Below are 17,034 nucleotides of genomic sequence, written 5' to 3'. Positions count from 1 at the left end.
GGGATAGCTGGTCGGCATGGAAGGGTTGGAGCGAAGGGTTTGTTTCCATGCTGTACATCTCCATGAATCTATAACTGAAAGGAGCTGGAAACATGTGGTTTCTAAATTGTTGACTGAGTGGGAAGTGGAGCAAGTGTGACAGGTTATCAAGGTGCCCACAGTGAAAGATAAAGGCAGTGATAATGATGGTAAAATGTCTCATGCAAACACATTTGTGACTGGAATTATAGGTGAGGGCAAAGCCACAAATGTTGATTTTCCGCCATCCACTGCAGGTCTTGTCTTGCAGCTTTATCCTTTAAAAAGTAGCAAACACAGTCAGTGATAGTACTTACAAGCTATAAGAGGCATTTGGATGGGTATATGAATAGGAAGGGTTTGGAGGGATATGGGCCAGGTGCTTGCAGGTGGGACTAGATTGGGTTGGGATATCTGGTCGGCATGGACAGGTTGGACCGAACGGTCTGTTTCCATGCTGTACATCTCTATGACTCTCTGACTCTAAGTGATGGATAAAGGTACAATTACAACATTTAAAGACATTTGGATAAGTACACGAATAGAAAAGGTTTAGAGGATTATGGGTCAAATGCAGGCAGGTGGGACCAGTTTAGTTTGGGAAACTTGGTTGGTGCTGACAGTTTGGACCGAAGGGTCTTTTTTCATTTTTTCCCATGGTGTACTATGACTCTGACTACACCATCCCCATGGCAAGTGGGCAACACTTTCATCCATCCCCCCCAGTTCAGGTTTTCTGCACCCCCACAACCCCTACTAACCACACACATGGTTGGCTCAGTGGTTATCACTGCTGCCTCACAGCACCAGGGACCCAGGTTCAATTCTAGCCTTGGGCAACTGTGTGTGTGGAATTTGTATGTTTTCCCCATGTCTGTGTGGGTTTCTGCTGAGTGCTCCGGTTTCCTCCCAAAGTCTGAAGGGATGTGCAAGTTATGTGGATTGACCATGCCAAATTGCCCATAGTATTCAGGGATGTGTTGGTTAGATGCATTAGCCATGGGAAATATAGGGTTAAAAGGTTGAGGAATGAGCCCGGGTGGGATGCGCTTCAGTGAATTAATGAGGAATTGTTAAGCCAAATGACCTGTTTCCACTGTAGGGATTCTATGAATATGGACTCACACACACTCAAACCCCAGTGCACTCTCAACATACCAATTTCTTTGATTTCAGATTGTGGGTGAGAGTAAACACTGTATGGTTCACTATCTGCTCTGTCTCTGGGGTTGACTGGGGGGAAGATAGGGGTTGTTATTGGATAGGGTAGCACTATCTGTGGCAGGAGAGGTTGCCGTGTGGAAGTCTGAATGTTTGAATGCTTTGACACTCCAATCAATTTGATCTTGAGGTTACACTGCTCAGTGGATTTTGGCACCCTGGGAAACCCCTTTGCAAATGTGTGTTCGAGGCAAACGGATGTTCGAGGTAAACCATCCATGCTTGTGCAGTTTTCGACATAGATGGAACACTGGAGCATCAAAATATTTTATTTTATTGAGTTGCCCACTCCAAGCTTGTCAGGATCCTGCCTATTCTGAATACGGGTCATTGCATTCAAAACATTATCTATGCTTTCTCTCTCTTCGGATGCTGTCTGACCTGCAGAGTTTTCCCTGAGTTTCCATCTTTGGATTAGTCAGGGCCTGCATTGAAACAGATATCCGGTATGAGACCCGTCTATGCTGCTTCGTAACTTCTCTATAACTGATCAACACCCAGTTGCTGGATATCGAATACTTGTGATTTTGTATTAAACACACCACGAAAGCTCTTGGGGTGCTGCTGAAATATCATTTATGGAAGGGAAAACTAAGTACATTCACATAAACAAACAAAATTGGTGGTTAAGGTATTTTCCACAAAGGTACAAATGGGTCGGAGATAAATTGTGAATTTTGAATCTGTTTTGTTGTGAGCCAAAAGCTGGCAGGGGATATGGTAGAGATAAAAAAAAAATGGCAGATGCTGAAATCCAAAGAAGACAAACAGGAGGCTGGAAGAACACAGCAAGCAAGGCAGCATCAGGAGGTGGAGAAGTCAGCATTTTGGATGTAAGCCTTCTTCATGGGGTGGGATAGGTGTGTGGGGAACTGAAGATATGGGGTTGGGGAGGCAGGGTGGTGAAGTGGGGATAGGTGAAGACAGATAGAGGGTATGACCTGGTTGGTCAATGGGAGGAATTAATCCAGTTGGTGGCAGGGAGCAGTGGAAGGGAGGGGCTGGGGCTGCGAAGGAGGCTGGGAAGGATACAATAGCAATGTTTAAGTGGCATTTCGACACACTCATATACAGGCAGGGAATAGAGGGTTATGGACATGTACAAACAGACGGAAATGGTTTAAAATAGCATTACAGCTGGCACAGACATCGTGGACTGATGGGCTTATTCATGTATTGTACTGTTCTATGTTCAATCTGGATTGGGTAAAACCAGCAGAAGTTTAAACTTCCCATGTAAATACTGTGCACATGCTTATACTGGGGACTTCCTCAAGGAAATGTCTGGTAATTTTACTTGTGTGCAATAATGGAAAGTACCATATTGACTATATCAGGATGGTGGCAGAGGGGTCATGTGAAGAGCTTGCAATCCAAAAAGCTTGATTAGTGATAGAGGCATGATGACAACATAGAAAGATCCTATTCAGCTTGTCATTTTAACAACATTTAAAAGGCATTGAGACAAATACATGGATAAGAAAGGTTTAGAAGGAGGTGGGTCAAGATTAAAGTGGTGTTGGAAAAGCACAGCAAGTCAGTCAGCATCTGAGGAGAAGGAAAATCGATGTTTCAGGCAAAAGGCCTTCATCAGGAATGAGCTTTTGCCTGAGACGTCGAGTTTCCTGCTCCTCAGATGCTGCCTGGCCTGCTGTGCTTTTCCAGCACTACTCTAATCCTGACTTTAATCTCCAGCATCTGCAGTACCCACTTCCGCTTAGAAGGATATGGGCCAAGTGCAGGGAAATGGGGTTAGCGTGGATGGACATTTTGGTCGGCATGGACCAGTTTGGGCCAAAGGGCCTGTTTCCTTGCTGGAGGACTCTATGACTCTATATCCATGCTAGTTCTCTCCAAGATCAGATTCATCAAATCCATTGCCCTGCCTTTTCTCTACAGACCTAAGTCTTTTGTTTTGCTCTTCATATGGTTATTTAATTCTTCATTAAAGACCTAGTGTTAGTCTGCCTTCCACATTCTCAGGCTGCCTCCTGATTTTAAACACAAATTGCCCTTCAACCATCTCTTCTCCACCAGTGTTCAAATTGGTTAGCATGATTGATTGGCCGAAGCATTTCCATGGAGAAAATATTGCACCGATGCCTATGGCAATTGCAAAACAAAACACAAGACTTGATCAGATCCCAGCATGAATCTATGCTTCTTCTATTCAGTGTAATTGTGGCACATTATTAATGTCCTTTAGGTATGAAACTGCCAGTCTGGCCTATATGAGAGTCCAGACCCAGAGCAATGTCATTGACTCCTAACTGCTCCTCTGGGCAATTAGCAAAAGGCAATAAATGTTGGCCTATCAAGTGATATCACATTCTGTGAATGCATTGAAAACAAATTATTGCACAAGATAATATCTGAAATGGGTTGTGCCTGTAACTATTAGCACACTCAGAATTGTTCAGCATTGCTGCCCTATTGTTGAATCACCTAATAGCAGAAGTTGTAGGTTTCGAAGCATGGGATGTACCCAGCCAATTGCAAACATGTTACTTGATTCAATCATTGGGATTCACATATCTTTGCATTGAACAAGAGGATGCCAATTCAAGGTGATTGTAAGGATAAAAAAAACAACTATTTTACCTGTGAACTTAATCTTCACCCATTCAGCTATATATCTTACCATCGAAATTCACATATGATATTGCTTCAATAGATTGACTGCAGCATCATACTAATAAAAAAAGAGGCCACCTTGCCCACTTGTAAAATTCAAAAAGAGATATCCTTTGTTAACCATTTATTCCACCTATCCTGCCAGTGAAGTGTACATACAGTTCCCTCTGCTTCTGAGCCACCTACAAAAACGTGAATCTCTGACTGTAATCTTAGAACCCCTTTGGTGTGGGGGGAAGGCCGCTGAAGAGCATCCCACTATAAACCTGCATTTCCCACAGCTAAGCTGCAGGTCTTTGATTAGATTATTTACAGTGTGGAAACAGGCCCTTCGGAACAACAAGTCTACACCGACCCGCCGAAGCACGAACCCACCCAGACCCATTCCCCTACATTTACCCCTGCACCTAACACTACGGGCAATTTAGCATGGCCAATTCACCTAACCTGTACATTTTTCGATTGTGGGAGGAAACCCACACAGACGCTGGGAGAATGTGCAAACTCCACACAGTCAGTCACCTGAGTCGGGAACTGAACCCGGGTCTCTGGCGCTGTGAGGCAGCAGTGCTAACCACTGTGCTGCCCACAAAGTAAGAAGTCCACGCAGACACAGGGACAATGTCCACACAGCAGTCACCCGAGAGAGTGGAATTGAAACTAGGTCCTCTGGCATCGCGTGATAGCAGCGTCAAACCCTGCGCCACCGTTCCGCTACATCTCGGCCCTTATCGCTAACATGCAGGCATGAGCGTTAACAGCCACAGGGCAAGAACCGCTTCGATCAGACCAGTATCTAGCAAGCGAGCAATGCAGGTGTTAACACTAAAAATGCCCAGCCGATCTCAGAAACAAGACAATGGTACGCAGCCATAATGCAATGAAGGGGATGATAGGATGGTGACAATACTGCTTTCTCTCTCTCTCTACAGACTCCCGTTCACCCCAAGCTTATCATTTGGAAATCGATATTTGGAGGCATACATTGTTTTTTTTTGTTTAATTCAGACCTCGGGTTTTTTTTTTCCCCCACTGTGGTTGATCCTCAGCCCGTTTGCGTTTTCACATCCATCAACAGCCACGAATCGCGTATTCAGGGGATTTAAGTCAGCTTTTAACAATGAGGCATGGCAACACAGTCTCCCACCAGCCTCCCGCCCGCCCGTTGCCCCACGAACACCCGGACGGTCAGACGTTAAGTCCTCACTCCGCCGGGGAATTATGCCGCCTTTTGAGGGGGGGAGGTGGGGGGAGGGGGGGGGGGGTTAACTGAATCCGTCAAAGAGGCTGGAAGGGCTTGTTAAACGGCGAAAGCTGAACCCCACCCCCGAAAAGGAGCAAGGGATGATCAAAGGGGAGACGGAGAGGAACAAAGAAGCCTTTTTTTGTTTCGCGATCACCGCTGGGATAGACTCACCCACTCGGTCCTTTAAAAGCGAACAAAACAACCACATTGTCAGCATCCTTGGTGCAGTGAAGAATAATCTCCTGTTAATCTCCATTTTGAAACAACGTGCCTGAGGATGTGACTGTTCCATCTCTCTGACGTGCTCGGAAAGATGCCTCGTCAACCCCTATCAGGGACAGGTATCGTCATGAAGAATATGCCCTGGACCGATCATGCATGTCCATAACTAATAAATGAATCGTTCGTGACATACGAAAAGGAAACAGTTCCCAAAGAAAGGGTCCACGAGGAGAGGTGATAATCACACATACGAAAGCTCCTTCAGACTCAGTCAATGCCCATAGACTGTAGGCGGAGCCAACTGCCTGATTTAACATTAGAACCTCCAAGCTGACACCTACAGCCGCCACGTCTAAATTCCCTCCACCTTCTCCACCACATCGAAACACAACCAACCCCCCTCACTCAATGAAATGAAACAATGAACTGTGGATGCTGCAAATCCGACACAGAAAATGATGGGTAAACTTAAACACAAAGCAGAGTTAATGTTTAGAGCCAGTGACTGCAGTTCGGACAACGGGTAAACCCTATTTCTTTGCCGAAATGTAAACAGTAAAGTAAAACAGAATCGGAGGGCCCTGTATCTGAATTCATGCAGAATTTATATCAAAAATTGATACATTGTCAGCAGAAAGAGATAAATATATCTGATCCCATCAGCATTACAAGAAAATAATTAAAAGGTAACCAATGCAGAGACCTGTACATTGATATGTAGTTGACTAAGATAGGAAAGGGCATGGTGTTGCTCTGTTAGTCAAGGCTGCGATTACTGCAATACTGAGAGATGACCTCACCCTGAAAGATCAAGATGTTGAATCAGTTTGTGCAGAGATAAGAAATAGCAAAGTGAGCATAAGAACTAGGATCAGGAGTAGGCCGTCTGGCCCCTCGAGCCTGCTCTGCCATTCAGTCAGATCATGGCTGATCTTTTTGTGGACTCAGCTCCACTTACCTGCTCTCTTACTGTAACTCTTAATTCTTGGACTGTTGAAATATTGACTATCTTTGCCTTAAAATCGTTCAATTAACTAGGCTCGACTGCTTCACTGGGCAGAGAATTCACAACCCATTGGATGAAGAAATTTCTCCTCAACTCAGTCTTAAATTTGGTTCTCTTTATTCTGAGGCTATTCCTCCTAGTTCTCATTTCACCTGCCAGTGCAAACAACCTCCCTGCTTCTGTTTTGTCTATTGCATTCATAATTTTTATGCTTCTATAAGATCCCACTTCATTCTTACTCATAAGCCAAACCTCTCAACTCTGGAATCAATCTCATGAACCTCCTCTGCATCTCCTCCAGTGTCAAGACAACCTTTCTCAAGTAAGAAGACCAAAACTTTACTCCAGGTGTGGCCTCACCAGCATCATATCCGGAAGCAACATAACCTCCCTATTTTTAAACTCCATCCTACTAGCAATGAAGGACAATATTCCATTTGCTTTCTTAACTATGTGCTGCACCTGCAAACCAATGTTTTGTATAATCATGCACAGGGACACCCAGCTCCCTCTGCACAGAAGCATGCTGCAGTTTTCCACCATTTAAATAATCGTCCATTTTGTTGTTATTCTTATCAAACTGGATGACTTTACATTACCAATATTGTATTCCAGCTGCTAGATGCTTGTCCACTCACGTAACCTATCTATATCCCTCTTCAGACTTTCAGTGTCCTCTGCATGCTTTGCTGTACCACTCATCTTGGTGTCATCAGTTAACTTTGACACACTACCCGTGGTCCACAACTCTGAATCATTTATGTCAATTGTAAACAAATTGCAGTTCTAACACTGATCCCTGAGGCACACCACTAGCCTCTGATTGCCAACCAGAAAATGACTCATTTATCCCCAATCTTTGCTGTGTTAACTATCAAATCTTCTATCCATGCAAATACCATGGCTGTAATACCATGAACCTTTATCTTATGCAGTGGCCTTTTGTGTGGCACCTTCTCAAATACAGCTGGAAATCCAGATACAACACATCCACCGCACTCATAATGTCCTCAAAGCATTCTGGTAAATTAGCTAAACATGACCTGCTTTTCATGAACCCAAGCTTCCCAATGGGACAATTTCTATCTAGATGTCTTGCTATTTCTTCCTTGATTATATGTTCAAGCATTTTCCCCATTACAGAAGTTAAGCTAGTGGACCTCCTTATTTAAACAGTGACATCACATTTGCTGTTTCTCAATCGGCCAGAAATGCCCCAGAGTCCAGCGAATTTTGTTAAGTTACAGTAAGCACACATGCTGTTTCCCAGAGGTCACTTGTTTGAATAGTTCATATTCTCCTAACAGTAGTTAAGCCAAATCACCATAATCCTACCCTCTCATTGGAGTGAGACTGCTGATGGTGGTTTAACTTGATTGTCATCATGCCTCAGGCAAAGATGAGAAACAGAATCCTTCATAGTAACCTCAACTGGTATGAGAATTGAACCCACGTTGTTGGCGTCACTCTGTAATGCAAACCAACTGTCTAGCTAACTGATCCCTACAGAAGTTACACTGCAGGACAGAGCATACAGGAAGAAATGATTGTATTGAATTGAAATGAATTGAATTAGCTTTGTTATCACATGTACTCAAACGGGTACAGTGAAAAGTTTACAAGCCACCACTTACAGCACCATCTTAGGTACAAGGTACCAAGGTACAGATTCTTCAGTACAGGTTCTTAAGGAGAAAATATAGAAAATAAAGAAATAAAATGTTCAGCACTATGGATCATAGGAATAAATTAGACAAATAGGGAAATAAAAAGTTCATGGTAACAGTCCTTCCAAACCGGTCCACGCCAGCACCTTGCCCCAAGACCACACCAGGCTTTGACTCCAGACAGTGTCGGGCTTCACCTCAAGGCCCACGTGGCTGGGAGACCACCTGGAATCCCCCTGAGGCTTGAAGACCATGCTGAGGCCATGCTGGGCTGAGAGAAAGCCACAGGCACCAGGAGACCATTACATCAGGCTGGGAGACCACTATGCCAAGCCGGGAGACCACCATACCTGGCCGGGAGTTGGAATCAGCACTGAGGCCGGGAGTTCAGGGTGTCACCTTAAAATCGTTCAATTAACTAGGCTCGACTGCTTCACTGGGCAAAAAAGAGAAAAAGAGTAAAAAAAAAGAAGTGGATGGAGCAGACAAGCTCCGGCTGAAGAATCCTACTCAGCTTCAGAGAGGCAGAGATAAACTCTGGGTGATTTTAATCTACATGGAGGTTGGGAAAACCAGACTAGCAAAGGTATCCCAGCAAATTGTTTCATCAAGTAGGCTCAGGTCAATTTTGTATGGTAGTATGCTTGACAGCCATCCAGGGAGCAGGCTACCTTAGACTTGGTAATGTGCAATGAGACAGGATTAATCAATAGCCCCATGATAAAGAATACTCTAAGTGTTAGTTGGTCACAGCTTCAGAAATGTCGTGTTTATTTTTGACTTAATAATTAAGGCCAGTTCTTAGTAGTACTATCTGCTGGATCAGATAAGATTCCATCTGCCTGCTCATGCCCATATCCAGTGCTTTTCCTGCACTCCTGCTTTAACCATTTTCCCTTGCTCTTAAAAACCTCCTCTATGCTTGCTCAGTTGAGTTTAAAATATCACGACATCTGGCATGTAGTTGATGTACTGAATGACCACCTTGTATGCTTTTTATGACTATGGATATTCTGAACAAGAGCAGTGGAATTATCCCATCTGTCCAGGCCAATATTTATCTTTCAATCAAGATCACAGAACCAGATTATCTGGTCATTCTGATGCTGTTGTTTGCAGGAGCTTGCTGGATTGAAATTTAAATTATTGATTACATTTTCGATATGGCCACAGTTCAAAAATAATTAATTGGCTTCAAAGCACTTAAGGTATGAGACCATTTGAAGTGTTTTATAAAGTTATATAAGTGCTAGTCTTTCATTTCTTTTGGGTGGATTTATTATCAGGCCAATGTTGAGTGTATTGGCTTGATCATATGGTTGGCAACCATTTGGCCATGATGTGTATAGAACTTGGGTAGTCATTTTGAGGTTGTGCAGGACATTGGTGAGGCCTCTTCTGGAGTACAGTGCCCATTTCTGGTTGCTTAGTCATAGGAAGGATATTATTAAGCTGGAGAAGGTCCAAAATGGATTTACCAGGATGTTGCCAGGTACAGAAGGTTTGAGTTATAAAGAAAGGCTGGATATGCTGGGACATTACTCACTGGAGCGTGGGAGGTTGTGAGTAACCCGATAGAAGTTTATAAAACAATAAGGGGTATAGATGGAGTTAATGGTGGTTGTCTTTTCTCTAGGATGGGGGATTTAAAGACGAGGGGGCACATTTTTAAAGTGAGAGGAGAGAGATTTGAAAAGATAGAAGGGGCAAAATTTTATACAGAGTGTGGTCCACATGTGGAACGAACTTCATGAGGATTAGATTACATTACATTACATTCCCTACAGTGTGGAAACAGACTCTTCAGCCCAACAAGTCCACACCAACCCTCCGAAGAGCAACCCACCCAGACCCATTCTCCCACATTTACCCTGACTAATCCACCTAACACTACAGGCAATTTAGCATGGCCAACTCACCTAACCTGCACATCTTTGGACTGTGAGAGGAAACTGGAGGACCCGGAGAAAACCCACGCAGACACGGGGAGAATGTGCAAACTCCACACAGACAGTTGCCCGAGGCGGGAATTAAACCTGCCAAAGTGTTCATCCGGAACTCGAAACTTGTCCAACCTGACTAGGCAAATATGATCTTGTTTGTCTTTCTTCATCTTCCATCACCTCTCATTACCTTTTGTGCTATCAATCTAATTTTCCGTTCACTCTTAGTCAATTTTATTTTCCTCTTCATTTTCTCTCTCATTGTACTGCATCCGGTCTGACCCCTGCTGGAATAAAGCACTTGGGAAGTGGTGTATGTGGGCACAATTGTAATATTTAAGAGATATTCGGATAAGTACAGGGGTAGGACAGGTTTGGAGGATTATGAGCCAGGAGCAGGCAGGTGGGACTAGTTTAGTTTGGAATTAAGCTTGGCATGGACAGGTTGAACCAAAGACTCTGTTTCTGTGCTGTATGACTCCATGACTGCATGTAGACCTTCATCTTGTCAGTGACAAGGCTGCCAATTTTAAAAAACAGATTGGCCTTGCTGAACACTTCTGATGGAGTGGCCTCTTTGTGTGAACACATTGAAGCTTTATACAAAATCAATACCAAAATGTCAGCAGTGTGTACCATCTATAAAATACTCTATGGACTTCAGGGCATCTTCCAAATCCAAATAGAAAGACCAAAGCCAGCAGTGGCATGAGAACACCTTCCCATGCAAGTTCCCTTCCAAGCCACGTACATTTGTGGTTTAGAAATGTAATACTGCTCCTTTGTGATTACTGGAATTCCCTCCCCAAGTCAGTGTTGGTGTATCTACGCTTCAGTGATTATATCAGTTCAGGAAGGCATGTCACCCCCATCTACTCCAGGGCAGTTAGGGATTGGCAATAAATGCTAACCCATCCAGAGATGCCCACACCTCAATAATGAATTTAAAACATGTGAAAGAAAAGTTCTGAAATTAAAGCCAAAATATGCTAATGTAACAAGGAAGGAACCATCTGCCGCTGGGAATAAAGTGGGCCAACTGGACCAATTATCTGGGGAAGAATGCTTACGAAAGACTGGGTTTAGTAGCATAAGGTTTCGATCAGTAATTGAGAAGATCAAGGAGCAATCTAAACTTTAAATTGGAAGATGCCTAACATCAATAGTTAGACGAGGAATCTAGCCAGGGTAAAATGGGGCAAACTCAAGAGAAGATAATGGAGGTACACATGAGTTACCTTTCAACAAGGGTAAGAAAAGTGGAGCCAAATTCAAAGGCATCATAGCTCCTTGAAAGTGGAGTCGCAGGTAGATAGGATAGTGAAGAAGGCGTTTGGTATGCTTTCCTTTATTAGTCAGAGTATTGAGTACAGGAGTTGGGAGGTCATGTTGCGACTGTACAGGATATTGATTAGACCACTGTTGGAATATTGTGTGCAATTCTGGTGTCCTTCCTATTGGAAAGATGTTGTGAAACTTGAAAGGGTTCAGAAAAGATTTACAAGGATGTTGCCAGGGTTGGAGGATTAGAGCTATAGGGAAAGGCTGAACAGGCTGGGGCTGTTTTCCCTGGAGCATCGGAAGCTGAGGGGTGACCTGATAGAGATTTACAAAATTATGAGGGGTATGGATAGGGTAAATAGGCAAAGTCTTTTCCCTGGGGTCGTCAGTCCAGAACTAGAGGGCATATGTTTCGGGTGAGAGGGGAAAGTTATAAAAGAGTCCTAAGGGGCAACTTTTTCACACAGAGGGTTGTACGTGTATAGAATGAGCTGCCAGAGGATGTGGTGGAGGCTGGTACAATTGCAACATTTCAGAGGCATTTGGATGGATATATGAATAGGAAGGGCCAGGTGCTGGCAGGTGGGACTGGATTAGGTTGGGATATCTGATCAGCATGGACGGGTTGGACCGAAGGGTCTGTTTCCATGCTGTACATCTCTATGACTCTTTGACTATGACAGGGTTAATCCAGTTTATGACGGAACTGAGAAATTGTGTATGAAGTATGTCAGGTAAATTAGTCCAGCAGGGGTCAGGCCGGATGCAGTACAATGAGGGAGAAAATGAAGAGAAAAATAAAATTGGCTAAGAGAGAATGGAAAATTAGATTGAAAGTTAGCATAAAAGGTAATCTATCAATTTTGTGACATGTGAGACTTCATTATCACAGTGGATAATGAGAGGTGATATGGGAGATGAAGAAAGGCAAACAACATCATATTTGCTTAGTCAGGTTGGGCAAGTTTAGAGTTCTGGGTAAGCACTTGGTATTCAGGAACGCGTTCACATGCTTGCTGAGAAAGAGGATGTTGGCAAATGCCCCAGCAGAAATGGAGATGATGGAAGCAATAAAGAGGAACAGTGTTATTTTCACAAACCATGAGAACAGGACCAGCTGTCTTAAAGGGGCATCATCCCAACTACATACAAGGGTGACAGTTGATAGCTCGGATATGCTGGAAAGGTTGAATGTGCAAAGAGTGGATAAGTGCTCTGAGGCTGATGGCTAAAATCCAAGGTGCTAAATGATATAGCAGTGCATGGAACAACAAAAGAGGAGAGAGAAGCTGCAAAGATGGTGAAAAGGCTTCAAAGGTGGGTAACCAAGCTGAAAACAGCACTTGCTGTTTGAAAGGAGGGGCTTCCTGAGCCGCAAAGGTGTATTTTCAACTGCAAAGGTTGGAGGAGGCTTCAATATGGGCAGAGTGAAAAGAGTGCCTGTATAGGGGAAAGAGGGGCTGCACCATCAGATAAAAGGTTTACCGAAAATGAATGAGACACCATTAAAAACTAAAACGTAGCCTGTAAATATCAAAAGTTACCTTTGGAAAATTTCAAAGGAAAAACATTTTTGACACAGTTCTTTTGAAGCAATATTCAATCGATATTCAGAGAGCCTTGAGTTAGTTAAAGAGAACCAGAATGAACTCATTAAAACTCGTTGAACCGAGAAGATAAAGAAGGCTGGTAAAAGGAACACTGGACATTGTCAATGTGGATTCAATGGAACTTGCTAACAAAATACCACCAAAAAAGAAGCACAGTACAGGCCCTTTGGCCCTTGATCTTACTCCATGAACAAACTTGTGGCTGTACAGGACATTGGTTAGGCCACTGTTGGAATATTGCGTGCAATTCTGGTCTCCTTCCTATTGGAAAGATGTTGTGAAACTTGAAAGGGATCAGTAAAGATTTACAAGGATGTTGCCAGGGTTGGAGGATTTGAGCTATAGGGAGAGGCTGAACAGGTGGGCTGTTTTCCCTGGAGCGTCGGAGCCTGAGGGGTGACCTTATAGAAGTTTACAAAATTATAAGGTTCATGGATAAGATTAAAAAAAAACTTTTCCCTAGGGTCGGGGAGTCCAGAACTAGAGGGCATAGGTTTAGGGTGAGAGGGGAAAGATATAAAAGAGACCTAAGGGGCAACCTTTTCACACAGAGGGTGGTACGTGTATGGAATGAGCTGCCAGAGGATGTGGTGGAGGATGGTACAATTGCAACTTTTAAGAGGCATTTGGATGGGTATATGAATAGGAAGGATTTGGAGGGATATGGGCCGGGTGCTGGCAGGTGGGACCAGATTGGGTTGGGATATCTGGTCGGCATGGACAGGTTGGACTGAAGGGTCTGTTTCCATGCTGTACATCTCTATGACTATATACCCACATTTTACTATCATCCATGTGCTTATCTAAAAGTCACTTAAGTGTTCCTAATGTATCTGACTCTCCTGCCACTGCTGGCAATGAATTACACATACTCACCACACTCTCTGTAAAGTACCTATCTCTAACATTTCCCCTAAACCTTTCTCCAATCACCTTAAAATTATGCCCTCTTTTCTACTTGGGGAAAAGGTCTCTGGCCAGTGTATCTTTGCCTCTCAACATCTTGTACAACTCTATCAAGCCATCGCTCATCCTTCTTTGCTCCAAAGAATCTAAGAGTCTAAGATAATTGGATAAAGAATTAACTGGGAAGTGAAAGAGTTGTGATGAATGCTTGATTTTCTGACTGGATGGTGGTAGAAATTGGTATTCCCCAAGATTCAGTGGAAGGGTCATTTTTTATGATATATATTACTAGACATTAGAAATAAGAGTAAAACGTTAAACTTTGCCAAGAACACCAAAGTTGGAGTTATTGAAGATGGGTATAATTGAGGTAATGGGTAAACTTCAGTATAACATTAAGATGGTAGAATGTTTGGATGAGAAACAGATAGTATTTAATATGGACTAATGTAAGGTAATGTACCTTCATGGAAGAAATAAGGAGAGACAACATGTACTTAATTGCCATCTTCCAAACAGTGAGGATTCATGTGCAGGGATCGAGTCATAGAGTCATAGAGATGTACAGGATGCAGTGGAGACTTGCCAGAATGGTTCCATACTGAGGGAATATAATCACAGAGTTCAGCTGGAGAAACTGGAGCTATTATCTTTGACACAAAGGAAATGGAGGAGAGCCCTGTTAGCGGTTCTGTCTCCTTTTTCCTATCACTTCCCTCAACAGATTGTAATTCATTTCCTTCCTTTGTTTAATAGTATATGTACATTGCCTATTGTCTGTGTTGCAATCTGATTTTACAAAGATGGCAATGACTTCACAAAAACATTAAAAACTTGAAGTTGAATTTATTTAGATGCAGGTCAGGGATGACAGTGGCTGGTAATGATGGAGACACTTCATAAACATACACAAGGAGATTGAATTGGAAAATATGTAAATATTATCTCACTACCAATAATTCAAGAACAAATGAAGACAACTAAAAACAGTTCAAAGATTGTAGTGGCACCATTAAATTCCTTTCCAGTTGGCTAGCCAACAGTGAAGGGGTTACCAGTAGTTTTTCTCTTAAAGATGTTTTAAAAATTCTTCTGAGAATGTTTTACGAAACCAACTTCCACTTCATTGTTTTGTTTGAGGAAAGCTTTGCTTACAGTGTACAAAAGCAGACTGTTGGCTGTTTATTATAGAGAAGTAGCCTTCTCCTGTTTCTAAATTGTGTACAATTTACAAATATTTGTCTCACTGGGGAGTAATTTCAAAGAACCAACATCCAAACCTTTCCTTGTTTGTACAAATGGCTATTTTCTATTGTCCTGCATTAGATTCTGACTTACTTTCAAACTGACTCATGAACATTCACAACCTAGGGACTGCCAGTATTCAGAGGAGCAGTTAGACTCAATACTGTGAGAGTTACGTGATCAAACGTCCTTGGGTGGGGTGGTAGATGTTTGGAAGTGACAAGAAGAAGCAATTACTCTCAAGGTGAAGGCTTGTGTGGCAGATAGCCAGATGTCTATGGTTCATCTCTAGCCATCATTTACCGTATTGTCTGGTAAATATTTAAATCAACTTGTTCGGGCGTGGCATTTGTCTGGGGCAAGTGGGTCAGGTCATACAAATGGGACTTGAACTCAGCTCCTCTCGGCCACAGTGTACTAGAGGAATTACCACTGTACCACAATGAGGCTTTTATTTGTAAAATGGGCATGACTGGAAACCTTTATTTTTTTATTTAAAAAATATATTTTATTCATAAAATTATTTGGGTCTCTATACAATTGGGCATGCCATTCTTGTGCACACATTACATTTCTTTACATACAGAAATCAAAATTCATTTTTCCTATATACAAATCTGTACGTTTACTATCCAGCTCTTCTGCTGAGGCGTCAGCAGAGCCCAAATGTTCGTCTGAGGCAGGCAGATGTTACACGGTGGTCTTTCCCCACCGCGCCTTGGCGGCAGCTGCCCCAAGTTTCAGCGCGTCCCTCAACACGTAGTCCTGGACCTTGGAATGTGCCAGTCTGCAGCACTCAGTCGAGGTCAACAACTTCAGCTGGAAGATCAACAGGTTTCAGACCACCCAGAGAGCGTCCTTCACCGAGTTGATGATCCTCCAGGCACAGTTGATGTTCATCTCGGTGTGCATCCCGGGGAACAGACCGTAGAGCACAGAGTCTCGCATCAAGGCACTGCTCGGGACTGACCTCGACGAACACCACTGCATTCATCCCTAGACTTCTTCTGCATAGGCACATTCCAGAAGGAGGTGTGTGACAGTCTCGTCCACCCCACAGCCGCTTCAAGGACAGCGTGCGGTGTGGGCGAGAGAGTCTGGACGTGCATAAAGGATCTCACAGGCAGAGCCCTTCTCGCCACCAGCCAAGCCATGTCTTGCTGCTTGTTGGAAAGTTTTGGCGATGAGGCATTCTGCCAAATGGCTTTGACAGTCTGCTCAGGGAACCGCTCGATAGGATCTGCCCTCTCTTTTTCCTGAAGGGTCTCAAGGACACTACGTGCTGACCACTTCCTAATGGACTTGTGGTCAAAGGTGTTTTTCTTCATAAACTTCTCCACGAAGGACAGATGATTCAGAACGGTCCAACTACTCGGAGCGTTCCGTGGCAGCGAGGCCAGGCCCTTCTTTCGCAACACCGGGGACAGGTAGAACCTCAGTACGTAGTGACATTTGGTGTTTGTGTACCAGGGATCCACGCACAGCTTGATGCAGCCACACACAAAGGTGGCCATCAGGGTGAGGGTGGCATTGGGTGTATTTTTTCCCCCATTGCCCAGATCTTTATACATCGAGTTCCTTTGGACCCGGTCCATCTTTGACCTCCATATAAATTAGAAGATTGTCCGGATGACTGCTGTGACACAGGTTCTGGGAATAGGCCAGACCTGTGCCACATATAACAGCAATGACAGTGCCTCACACCTGATGACCAGGTTTTTTCCCACGATGGAGAGCGACCGTAGCTTCCATCTGCCCAGTTTCTGCCTCACTTTCCTGATACGCTCCTCCCAAGGTTTGGCGCACACCCAGCTCCCCCGAACCAATTACCCAGCACTTTCAGGTGGTCGGTCCTGATGGTGAAGGGGATCGAGGATTGGTTGGCCCAGTTCCTGAAGAGCATGGCCTCGCTCTTGCCTCGGTTTACCTTGGCCCCTGAGGCCTGTTCGAACTGGTCACATATGCACATGGGTCTGCGCACGGACAGTGGATCCAAGCAGGAAACGGCGATGTCATCCATGTACAGGGAGGCCTT

At 43.8% G+C, this 17,034-nt stretch overlaps 2 protein-coding genes across 2 annotated transcripts in view; both read right to left on the bottom strand.

The window, feature by feature from the left end:
* LOC122541362 (signaling lymphocytic activation molecule-like) overlaps positions 1-5,758 on the bottom strand; it is a 39,392-nt gene extending 33,634 nt beyond the window's left edge. Inside the window, exon 1 of the mRNA XM_043678067.1 lies at positions 5,291-5,758. Within this exon, the coding sequence (XP_043534002.1) occupies positions 5,291-5,411 (121 nt within the window). The 5' untranslated portion in view covers positions 5,412-5,758. The remainder of the gene's footprint in view (positions 1-5,290) is intronic.
* The window catches only part of LOC122541361, a 228,588-nt gene that overhangs the window by 153,339 nt on the left and 58,215 nt on the right, over positions 1-17,034 (bottom strand). The window lies entirely within an intron of this gene.

The sequence above is a fragment of the Chiloscyllium plagiosum genome, chromosome 37, assembly GCF_004010195.1.
Source record: "Chiloscyllium plagiosum isolate BGI_BamShark_2017 chromosome 37, ASM401019v2, whole genome shotgun sequence".
In the NCBI taxonomy this organism is placed as follows: domain Eukaryota; kingdom Metazoa; phylum Chordata; class Chondrichthyes; order Orectolobiformes; family Hemiscylliidae; genus Chiloscyllium; species Chiloscyllium plagiosum.
This window is presented reverse-complemented; position numbering and strand designations above follow the sequence as displayed.